The 12,914-nt window shown below is 36.5% G+C and overlaps 1 protein-coding gene across 1 annotated transcript in view; it reads left to right on the forward strand.

Moving 5' to 3' along the window:
* Positions 1-297: 297 nt before the first annotated feature.
* Positions 298-12,914, forward strand: part of HUWE1 (HECT, UBA and WWE domain containing E3 ubiquitin protein ligase 1) — a 101,247-nt gene continuing 88,630 nt past the window's right edge. Inside the window, exon 1 of the mRNA XM_083356717.1 lies at positions 298-397. Coding sequence (XP_083212843.1) covers positions 313-397 — 85 coding nt within the window. The 5' untranslated portion in view covers positions 298-312. The remainder of the gene's footprint in view (positions 398-12,914) is intronic.

The following is a 12,914-nucleotide window of genomic DNA, read 5'->3' on the forward strand; positions in this document are numbered from 1 at the left end:
GATAAAAAGACAGCCTTGAAAACACCGTGACTGAAACTCTCGCATTTGTTCCGTTGATTCTCGCGAGAAACGACCCGCTTTGGTTCTCGGGATATTCATCAGGAGGAAGAAATACTAGCTTGGCTTGTTGATTCAGAGCGTGGAACCTCGGCGCACGATTCCCATGGCCCTTCCAATACTCTGCCTGAGGAAAAGAGCTCCGCGGAGCTGAACGCCATTGCAGGCGCTCGCGCAGTTCTCCTTCTGGTTTGTTCTTCTCGCGGGAAGTTGGTTGCCTGAGACGACGACAACTCGCGAGATTTTCGTTTCCTTATGACTTGCCTGCCTCCCCGCTCCTCCAGTTCTCGTCTCATCTTCCCCTCAATTCTCGCGTCTCTTCTGCGCTCTCTACCAGGTGGTGAGTTCTCGCGTGATTTAACCGGGGCTGAGGCTCAGGGACTGCTGTTAAGATGGCGGCGGCGGGAGGCAAGGGGGTACGGCATTGACACCCCCTCCATTTCTTCCCCGGAGCAGGTATCCGTGCAGCGGGGGTGGAGGGGCGCACGGGATCCGCGAAGACGGGCAAGAGCGGAGGCTGTAGCCGAAGGGAAAGAGGGAAGATGGGGGGAGAAATGGGATGTTTGCTGAGGCGGGACAATGGGCCCTGGCTTTCCCCTGGAGATGAAGGGAGGGTGGGGGGTGATTGAAGTCGGGAATTGGTGGTTTTTGCCTCAGGTCGTCCTTCGGGTGGGAATGGGCTAGCCATTTACGAAGTACTTCGTCTCCGTTCCTTGGAGATAGTACTTCCCCTATATCTCGCTCGCGCATCACCCGCAAAAGGAGGCACGTGAGTCCCGGAGAGTCACGCTAGCTAGCCCGTCCTCCTCGGATAGACCTTCGGGCTTTTTCCTCACCTTTTGGGTAAAACGCGACGTACTCCGCTAGAAGCTAAGGCGGTCGGTCGACGCGTCAGGCTTGTGAGCCCGCGTACTTCGTTCAGGGTCCCACCTCAAACCCAGGCAATCGTATTAAAAAAACAAAAAAAAAAGAATACAGTTGAGGTAATCACCGTAGGTGAAAATTACGGATTGAAACAGTTGCGCTATTTCACGTCAGGATATTGCAGTGGCCTCGTGAAAGTTGCTGCTTCTCTTTGGTTGGAGGAGACTATTGGGAGCCATTCTTACATTGGTATGGATATATATATATATTTAATCTCTATAGTTAATCTTTATCGTTTTCTTAGAGTCTGGTTTCGTAGTCCTTAGATGTCTTCCTCGATTCTCCCCGCCTCCCCCTGTATTAGCTTTCCCTCAGAAGTGTGCAGAATTACGTTTTCTTGGTTTTTGGGGTTGTGTATGTAATGAAAGGATGCCTTTGTCTATAGGTCTACTTTTGTAAGCCTGCTTACATTTGTTGTAAGTATCTCTCCAAAATGATTCCAGAGTGGTGCTTGGAATCTGGTCTTTCCTTCGTAATAGATGGTGGTATACTTAGTTTATTCTAAATAGCAAGCTCAAACATTTCTTGTGTAACTCATCATTTTAAATTTCTCTTGAGTGTCTTTTTGTAAGCTATGTTAGATAAAGAATTGTGTCCCAAAGAGGTTTCATATGTATGCTTTTCTAACTCTTCAGTTGGAGAAAACCAAACCTGAACAACTTTTATGCTTTGGTTGTAGCATATTAAAATGAAAAGCAGGGTGGGAAAATGCACAATTGATTTACTGGCAGATTTCTTAGCTGGATATTTTTGTGTACATGGCTGTTTAATTACTCATTTTTGCTGAGATATTTAAGATGAAATTTATTTCTCCAAAGTCTGGCTTTTTAGATTAACTTCAAGAATGGACTAGAGTTGGTAATAATATTTTTTTAAAAAAATGCTATATCTTAGTATTGTAGAAGTAAATATTAATTCCGAAAGCTTGTTTTGGCATTTTTGTTAGGTCTCCATTGCATAAAATCTAAATGATGCAATGTGCTGAGTCTGTAGCATCTCTTAGTCTGCCCTGTTTGTGTTGGCTAGAAGAATGTAGGATGCTTATTCTGTATTTGATGGTAAACAAAATAATTACACATGAGATGATTGGCATGACTTATGGGCTACTTTGTGAACTCAACAGAACTTGAGAGCCAATATTATGTAGTGGTTAAGGTCCTGGAGAAGAAGTGGAGAGAGCCAGGTTCTAGGGCACTCAGCCATGAAGGTTCAGTCTCCATTCAGTCTACCTCATAGGATTGTTGTGGGGGAAAATAAGAGGAAGGATTTTAACTTCTGTATTATATAAGTCTATTAAATATTTTGATTATATCAGAAATATTAAGCATCTAACTTTAGGCATCTAAAAAAATTTAATAGCTAAGAAGATAGGTTAAGGAAGACAAATCATTTGGAATATAGTAGCTAGAATGAAAACCTTTTTAGAAAATATCTGTTCTTTAAACATGATATACATGAAGCCGAAATTTGTATCTATTGCAGGTCTTGAATAATCTGACATAAGTGGATTAGACTGACTGAGAAACCAGGAAGTATTACCTTGGTCTGGCTACGGTAAGGCAAAGGTGGCAGAAAAGTGACTTGAATATCAGACCAGGCCAAGTATGGATTGGCTGTGATTCCAGGTTAGTACAGAAGTTTCTATTGGGCAATGCTTGTTTTCCTTCAAAACAGTGACTCCATGAAATATCTCAAAGTTATTGATTTTCAGGCAATGACTTGCTTAAGTGTTTTTGACCCTTACCTGTTTGTATACATCTGTTACTGTTTATTTCTTGTGTGTATTAGGGGGGGGAATGGCTTCCTATAGTAAAGCGTATGTAACAGATGGGCAATTTTCATAATATTCCTGACCATTAGGGTAGTCTTAGCATCTGAAGTGCTAAGACTATCTGCTGTAAATGATTTTTTTTTTGCTACATCAGCAAGCCCTGTACAGCGTAGAACCTGGATATCTGGGAAACTATTTGTCTCCAATTGTTTCTGCCTGCCCGGTAAATTCCAGCAGAATGGGTGCATTCCAGCTCTCCATTAAGCATTGTCATCTTGTGGGACCTAGGAAGTGTGCCTTCTCTGTTATGGTTCCCACCCTTTGTAACAGCATCTTTCTAGAGATAAGAATGGTGCTCTTTCTCTCTCCTGGTATTCTGGAAAGCTTTGAAAATCTAGCTTTGGTCCCAGGCTTGCTGTTGAAGTTCATTTGTTCAATGGCCTTTGCTTTGGATTATTTTAGTCTGGATAGTCTAGTTGATTCAATGTCTTTAACTGCTTTTATGTTTTCACTAGGTTTGTATGCCATCCAGAGTCCAGTAGAGTTGGGCAGTTAATACATAATAATTGAGGCTATCATGTATCAATTTTTATATTTTTAAATTCTGTAGGAAACTGGCTAGTATATAAAGCTCTTCATTTCTTTCTTGGCTATCTTGACTAATAAATACCATTAGAAAATTAGTATTGTATTTGAGGTTCAAATTCTGTATCTCTCATTTCAATATTTACAATATTGAGGTGATACTGAATTTTCCCTGCTATTCCTGTTTGGGAATATTGGATTATCATTGTACTTGATTTTTTTAATAAGCTACTTGGAAACAATAGTTGGATTTTTGAAGCTTTGCAATCAGGTTTTCTTGCTTTTAACCAATTTAACCAATTTTATTTCTACTAAATTGATATTTGTGAGTAGAACATTACAGCCAACTGATAATGATAATTTGTTTTCCATGCTCCCATCTTTCAAAAATTACATGTATTAATCCCCTTATGATACTTACGACATCTGGGAATCAAGGCATTAATGTTTAAGAACACAACTGCTTTGTTTGGTCAGTTCAGGGTTAATTGTATATTATGAATAGAGACAAGCTTTATGCCAATGGTTGCATCATGTGAAAATCATGTCACTTTTTATATATTTGTTCCATTTCCTTACTGTTATCTATAATTCTTCAGCTGAAATAGACATATTGACATCATTAGAAGGTATTCTGTTGATACCATCCTCAAATCATATATTGTAAAATGTTTTGTTACCTTGCAATAATAGACATAGCATAATGTATGCTTGAATATTAAAAGTGATTGTTGTACAGTTTTTAAACGAATGCTAGTAGAGAAGCAAGGATGAAAGTTTGTACAAAGCCACTTTATTTTATAGTTTATACGGGTGCCCATCTCACATATATGATTGAGCCATGTACAAAGCTAAAAAGAAAATGCAAGAAAATCACCCACACCATAATATTAAAATAATTTAAATACATAAAAAGAATAGCAACCATTTAAAAAAACCATGGTCTGTAGGAGACCTCAGTTTCCATAACAATGCAGCATTTTATTTTATTTTATTTTGCCCTACCAGAAGGCCAACAAGGTCAAGGGCAATCTGTTCTTAGGTGGAATGATCTTCCAAAGAGTAGGTGCCAGAGCAGAAAAGGTTCTCTTCCTGGGTCCCGTCAGATGACATTTTTTCATGGACTAGGACCCACAATATACTCTTCCTACTGGACCAATGTGACAGATGGATGTGATTGGGCAGAGGCATTATCTCAAAATAATAGTAAATTTGTGAGCTCATGATAAAAGTATACAAATCAGATTGCCAAGTTCATATTTTAATTTTAGGTAGATTACATAGTACAAATATATTCATTAAAGGAGTTGTATAAAATATTACTATTTTAGTAAATAGAACGTGTATAATTTTGTAATTTATCAGCAATCACGGGGCTAAAATTAGATCAAATGTAAGGCTATTGGATAATGTATCATTCTCAGAAAAAATGGTAAAGCCCCGATTTATCAAACTGAAGATAAAACAATTGTAAAAACTGTAATTAATCTCAATGTATGTTTCTTTTTTAGCATTTGATTCTTATGCATAAAAGTAACAGATATTATCTATGCCCACCCTTAAGGTATTCCTCATTTGAAGTGGGTCAGTAGGAGCACATAATAAAAACCCTGCTCTTGCTTTGAAAGAAAAAATATATAATCTAAATTTCTGAGCTGTAGCTGTCAGTTCACTTGGGGCTACACACTGCATCATTTAACTTGTTAGTATTTGTCAATTTCACCCTAGGATATGTTCAGCTGGGTATATTGCTATTGAAGAATGTTTAGAAATGGTTTATTTGATCACCTGTAAGCATTAAAGCAAACATGCCTATTGTGATGTCTAGCATTCAGTTTTGTATCTTGAATAATAAATTTATTCAAATGAATAAATGTTTCATCACTGCAAAAAAGTAACATCTTCTGGCTCAATTTTACTCCTGTAACTTTGAAAAGATAGTTTTCCTTCCTGCTTATCTGACAGATGGGTAATCTTTATAGCCATTCTAATAAATAACTGTTTACAAATCTAGAATATTTTGCCCCATACTTTTCATGCTATATATTTGCCATATTTCAAGCTAGAAATATGCTACATGGTGAGATACTTTGTTCTGTATTCCTAAAATAGCATGCTAACTTACCTGAGTTCCCATCTATACAGTGGCATTTTCTAAAAATTTCAGAGCTTAATGTTTCTTTCTTACTTCCTATTGCAAAATATTTTATAATAGAAATAATACCCAATGCAGGAACTGGCATTTCTACAGTGAATGTAATAAATATCAGCCTTTCTGTAATTTCAGTGAGGAAATTAATTTGGTTCTTGTATATTTAATGAAACCTACATTGAAGTAAACTACATAAACGGTTGTTTGGCTTGTAAGACTTTCAGAGGCAATCCTGCTCTTACTCTGAGACTTTTAATTTGACGTGTCATAACAGTAGAGTTGCTAAAACCTGATATACTTGTTGACCAGCTTAACACATTTGGTTGTCTGAGTGACTTGCAGACTTGCAAACAAATGGTCTAGTGAGAAGATTAGCTCAGACATCTCTTTGAATTACCCTTGTAATAGGTTCACCATTTTCCATTGTTTTTATATAATTTTAAGATGACCATTTGTTGGAATGTTTAAGAGTATAATGTTATACTAAAGGGAGCACAGCCTCTTCATTTACAGAACAAATTTCAAAATCAATTGAAGCATGTAAGAACATCTGGCCACTCAGAATTAACATTGCTGTTATGCTATCCTGAACAGTCATATTCAAACAGCCTGATACTGATTTCAGAGATAATTGTCTTTCTGTTTGGGGAAGTTTTGCAGTTTACAATAATCAGTATGGCTCTTTTCCTTATTTGAGCTCATTTTCTTCCATTTTGTTCAAAGGAAGGCAAGTCTTAATGGCATACTTTGAATAGAAGAATAATGATATTTAGTAATCTGATCAAATGGGGCCATGTGTATAATTTTGGGCCTTCAGAAGATTGATACAGGGCCAAGACATTTTGTTTGGACAAAATTCTGTCAGACTCTGAAAGTAGAATAAAACCGGCTAAGTCCATGTGTAAGTTTTGAGTACCAAAGGAAAGGTGTGATTGCTCTGTTCTGAATAATAGCAATTGCTCCAGTCTGCAACATTTAACACATCTATTTGTTTTTTAAATAGATGGGAAGATGGGATACTGTTAGGTAGTGTTTGTTGCAGATTTTTAGTTCCAAAACATGCCTATTGAAATTCTGAATACCGACTGTTATATTAATCTTTCAGTTTACTAACTTTTTAAACCCAATAACTACTGTACTGTAAAACATGTGTTTTACTAAAAGGCCACTGACACATGTTTCTTAAGAGATTATGGAAAGTTAGCTAAAGAACAATTTGGGGGTCCTTCATGTGCTTTGATTTTATAGATGTCTTCTAATGTTTATATTGCACTTGCTACATTCTGGTTGTAGAATATTGCAATATTGTAGGTTTTATATGATCTGCCACAGAAGATTGCTGAAGTTTCAGTTCATCCAAATTGCAACTCCTAGTTATAGACTGGCTCTGATTCGGTTTACTGAAGTTTACAGAACTTTATGGGTTTCTGGACTGTTTCTGAGAGCAGTTCAGTGTAGTACTTTTGACACTACATGGCTTGAGATCTAGGTACATGCCTGTGTTTTGAAATAGTTCTCAGATGTCCTCCTAAAATGTCCCTTGTCACCTAAGATAACTATTAATTGTGGAGGAAATATTCTTGCTTTCCATTACACTATTTATGGAATTTTCTTTCAAGATTCTCATCTGGACTCTATTAATATCATGCAAAATCTTTTATGTTGTTCTGCTATTGAGATATTTCTGCTTGTATATTTTATTTTATTGAGTAATTTGCTTTCATATTTATATAAGAAACTCTTAAAATACTTAGTATAGATTCTCATAACAATTAACAAAACAAGGACTTGAGGTGAAGTAATAAGCAGAATCTTTATGAATTGTATCACATAGCTAGATTGTATCATATTTTAGAATTAATATGTGAATATAAGATTAAATTTACATGAAAATGCTAAAATGGGTGGCTATGATATTTTGAGCTCTGTCTTTCTAATCTGATTCCTTTCCAGATGTTTTAGGAATTCACTTCCAAAATTCCCTACCATTCCTCTTCTAAAACATATCAATCTTCAATTTTATTAACTCAAAATTCACAAAACAGCCATATGTGGTGGCAAAAACAGAGGAATTAACAAAAAAAATCTATTGAGTCAAAATTATGTAGTATATGTCTACTTGGAACTAAACCTCTTTAAATTTAGTTGAGTTTTGAGGTAAACCTGTGTTGTACAACTTTAAAAGATATACATACTATAAATATTAATCAGTTTGCCTCTTTGCTTCAATATTCAGGCAGTTTGTATTAACTAGCAGATGTGCATATGTTATACACTTAAAGGAATTTATTTGTGTTCCTCCAAGCATAGTAGAGATATTTGTACTGTAATTGTTTTTGCATCAAGAACCTACAACTCAGTTGTAGGTTAATAGAGTAATAGTTTTTCAAACAGTCTGTTCTGAAAGTCCATGTGGTTTTTGTGAAAGTTTGTCTGTAGTTCTCTTAAAAGAACACAGAAACCCTTAGAAGACAGCTTGTCCATTTATCCATTAGTTAATGTGTTTTAGGCTGCACTCATGTGGAGCAGTACTAATACTCTGAAAGCCTAGTTAGTCCCCAGCATAGTTGAATGTACTGCCAAATCTTTTGCAATGTATTTAGTTTCTATTTAGGGATTCCTTGGAAGGAAGAACAAATCTAAAAAGTGACTACTGAAAGTAGAACTCTTTGAAATGGCAAGAGCTTTTTAATATTCTAATTATATAGAATGTAAAGAATCTATAATTTGAATATACATCTGTTTGAATAAATATTTTGTTCAAATTAGCAGGCTGCTTATGTTAATTATTTACACTCCTGGATGCTTCATATGATTGGCCTCTGTTCATGAAAGAATAATGTAGCACAGGAGTGTCAAACTCGCAACATCATGTGATGTATCACAACTTTTTTTCCATTGCTGGCAATGGTGGTGGCCATGGTTTCAGCATGACGCATCTGGCCCACGGGCCGGCAGTTTGACACCCCTGATGTAGCACATGTTAAATAAATTTAGCCTCTTAGTGTTCTGCTGTCAAATCTTTATAACTGTTGCTGCTATTTGCTTCTGTAACTGAGCTACTACAGTGATGTTAAAGTGCTGGAAGCATACTTTCTATCTTGTAGTTGTAACTTGGTACCTGTCAAGCAATATTTATAGGGATTTGGTGTGTCCTGTTGCAAAAATGAAATTTAAACACTAAACAGTGACTAAGCAGCTCACTTAATATGGACCTGAGAGGAAGTCTGTCAAGACACACTGGTCTTCTGGGATTTCCAGTGTTGGTGCTGTATGCTTATCTGACTAGCTTTGACCCTTCAAGGATGAATGTGTGATTTTGATTTTTTTTAAGACAAATGTTAAAATATAATAAATAAAAAAACTTGGAGTTTGTCTTGAGACTGCATCATATGCAGCTATAAGAAGGCAATGGATGTGTTCAGTTTAATATGAAAGTTTGTATTTTGTCTATTCTTCCTGGAGTTATCCAATTGTATTCATTAAAATAATGAAGAATAATATCTTTGCCTAGTTTTTCATCTTCAATGGATTTCCGATACTGGGAGAGTATTCAGTGTAACTTCCCAACTGCTTCATGGTGTTTGGATAGTCTTTCAGAAGAGATTAAAAGCTGTCAGTAGGTTGAACAGCAGTGTTTCCCCAATATGTCACCTTGTCATTTGTTAATACAGGTTAATGTAGCTGGAAAGTAGAATTGAAAGAATTCATTCTATTTGAAAAAAACTAAATGTTTAGGCATGAAGAAGCCTCCATTACTAAATAGTAAAGTTTTAGTATAATGCCTGTTTGTAGATGAGATGGAATTTGGTGAGCCAGTTCACTCAATCAAGGCAATATGTTTTGGTAAAAAAGTGACAGAATAAAATTTTTGTTTAAGTTTGGAGATAAGAGCTTCCATTGACTCTACTCAGTGCTGAACTGATATGATATAATTAAGAGCGATGGTTTGTGCATAGCTCCATTAACTATTTATTTTGAATGCAATTTCTTCTGGGCAGATTAAATTTAGAATGTTAAATTTCTTTAAGATGTAGTGTTATTTCATGAAGATGACTTTCTCTTTGGGCATGTTTGGCAGCAATTATCTATTAATATGCCTTGATATATGCCAAAAATATGAGTTAGTTTTGTCTGTGATTGTTGAATATTGGGTTAATAATGTATTTTGTCAAAGTTCACAGTAACTATGTATTGACATTTTCTTTGACATGAAAATTTAGTTGAGATGGACACTAGCTTCTCAAAATTATGTGATAGTACTTACTTACGGTAAATGGAAAAGTGGGAGATAAAGACATTTTAAGAGTTGGACTTTAAGCATAGCGGCTTGAGACAAGGGTGCTGTAACTTACCTGGAGAGGACTATTTGGAGAAGGCTTCTGAAACGTATTAATTTAATACTTCTAGCCTATTCCAGAGAAATAAATAGCCTGCTAGTTTATAGGATGTTAATTGGGACAGGGCGGGGAGAGAAGGGATAGTAATTAGATCAAAGTTCGTATTAAATATGTTATGACTAGCAGATATCGGGGTAATCTGTCTCAGAATTCCAGTTATCGAAAGAGATTACAAATCAGCAGAAATCTTTACTAAGTTATATTGAGGTAGATAATAAAATAAAAGGGACGCGGTGGCTCAGTGGGTTAGGACGCTGAGCTTGTTGATCAGAATGTCGGCAGTTTGGCGGGTCGAATCCCGAGTGCTGCGTAACAGGCTGAGCGCCTGTTACTCGTCCCAGCTTCTGCCAACCTAGCAGTTCGAAAGCACGTAAAAGTGCAAGTAGAAAAATAGGGACCACTCCGGTGGGAAGGTAACAGCGTTCCGTGCACCTTTGGCGTCTAGTCATGCCGGCCACATGACCACGGAGACGTCCTCGGACAAGCGCTGGCTCTTCGGCTTTGAAACGGAGATGAGCACTGGCCCCTAGAGTCGGAAACGACTAGCACGCATGTGCGGGGGAACCTTTACCTTTACCTTTAGATAATAAAATATGTTGTGTTACAGAAACTCTGTTTATCTGACTGGGATGCTTCAAGTATGAGAAATGTCTATTCACCTACATTTTGGAGCAAACGGATTAAAGAGGAAAGTGAAAGAAAAGAGCTGTTTCTGGATGGTGCTGATGTTCTGCTTTTTAGTTGCATGTGAATTTGAACCACTTTGAACCACTAGGGATAGGCTTTTCCAGAATTATTATTCTCTAATTCAGTATTTATAGATTACACATAATCGTCAAAACTTAATGAAATGAATTATCTACATTCTGATATTTGAGTTCTGTGAATTGTAATGTGACAGATGTGCAGATAGCCTCTTAATATTATTTGAGTAGGTTCATTAGAATTTTCTGGTGCAGATATGAATCCCTGCATAGGAGAGTCCTCACTATGCAGTTCTAGTAATTAACCTTTTCTGGTATTGTATTGCTAACTGATGAAATTACCTTATTATATTTGTTCAGTTTACCATTCACTTTCCCTATGTTATCTACCAAATTTGCACAGGTTGTGTGAAACTATAATACATAATTGTGACTAAATCAGTGTTTTAAAAACATGTTTTGGTGAGCGAGCAAGCTATTGGTTCTTTGTTCATACATATTACTAAACTATAATAGGTGGGCTTGCATACAAACCTAAGACAGACCCCTTCCCCCTATACATATAACAATGGTGCTGAGCTTATAAATTAGTTGCTGGTGATCTCAAACATCCCCTCTCAAAAAACTGTTAGCAGCTGGCAAATTGATTAAGCTAAAAAATCCAACAGACCACAGTTCTGTGGTAATCAATTAGTTTTAAGACTTGCCTTAGCCATGAAAGCCAATGAGATAACTTTGGGCCAGTCACTCATTCCCTCAGTCCAACGGACTTCACAGGTTTATTGTGGGGAAAAGAAGAGGATGGTGTGTTGGGTATGTTCATCACCTCGAGTTATTTGTAAAAATAATAAAGCCAGGATACAAATAAATAAATTCTCACAGGCTCCTGGGTGTTACAGCTTACAAGGGATTTGAATGAGAGGAAATATCCTCATGTATAATTTAATGTATAAAAGAATGGTACATATAATCAATGTTAGAACTTGGGCACACATTGATAAAAGAAATTAAAATGTAACACATTTATACCTAAAACATTGATCTGTTTGTTAAATATAACCTGAATCCTAAAGCAGAGTTTTATGTTGCTTTTCCCACACCTTTCCTGTCCTCCAGGAGTAATTCTAGCTATTTGTCAGAACTATTGGAAGATAATGTAGCTTTGTTTAGTCCCAGCAACTTCTTTCTTTTAAAACATTCTTGCTTTCAGGAATGGGTGGGGCTGAAGAGTACGCCTTTGCTTTATGTGATAGAAGTCATACCTCCCCAAAGACATGCAAATTCATAAGCACAGGGGTAATAAACACTTGGGATGTCTGACTGACTCACATGGTCAAGTAACATATCCTGCTTAACTTGCAGCTTCTGTATATCGATCAGCACTTTTTAAATTTTCTGAAGAGATACATATCAAATGTATGGTGGTCAACCTTTGACTTACAGACTGTGATGAGGCTCTCAGCCCCCTTTTTTGCAGCTTCTAAGCCACCCAAAATTCACTAGGAAACTAAACGAGTAGTGGAACAGTTTTGAGGGGCAGATTAAATAAAATAGGTATTCTAGTTCCAATAGGCTTTAATTTCTTTAAAAAAAACCCACCAAAAAACAACCTAAAATTGCAAATAAACACTCTACAATTGTATATACTCCTTAGCAACTGAAATAAATAATTTTAGGATATAAGGCTGATGAAATGAGATTCTGTATATGTTGCAGGTTTATATTTACATTTTAATGCATGTTACCTTAATAATGATAATAAAAACTTACTATCACCCCTGCATATTGGATGTTGCTTATTCTGCCTGAATGAGCAAAGAAGATTGGAATCATGAATGACAAGTCTGCACATACTGCAGACCAATCTTGCCTGACCTACCTTTGGTCAGCTTGTTCATCTTTCCAGTATGACAACATGGTGACTAAAGTCAGAATTGTTTAGAAGGATAAGAATTAATTTAGAATCTCCCAGTCAAGAATGAAAGGGACATTCTAACTTACACACTCCTGTTACCAAAAATGAGCCAGTTTCTTTCTGCACAGGTTTATTCTAATGAGAATTTGAGATTATTTATTTTTGAACTCCTGATGCAAGTAACTGTTGGATCAGAACATAATCACTTTCTCTGCTTTACTCCAGCATGTAATAACTGTATAAGCTCACCTATCTCTGAGCACCACTTTAGCTTACAACAAATATCTAGTTAATGAAGACTGGTGAGGTATAGACATATGTGCATATGCTGAAAAAAGAATGTCGAAACTGTTTCTCATAGTTATTTGTCATCTAGATAATGACACAGCCTGCCATTTTACTAGGT

This window comes from Vipera ursinii, assembly GCF_947247035.1.
Source record: "Vipera ursinii genome assembly, chromosome: 2".
NCBI lineage: Eukaryota > Metazoa > Chordata > Lepidosauria > Squamata > Viperidae > Vipera > Vipera ursinii.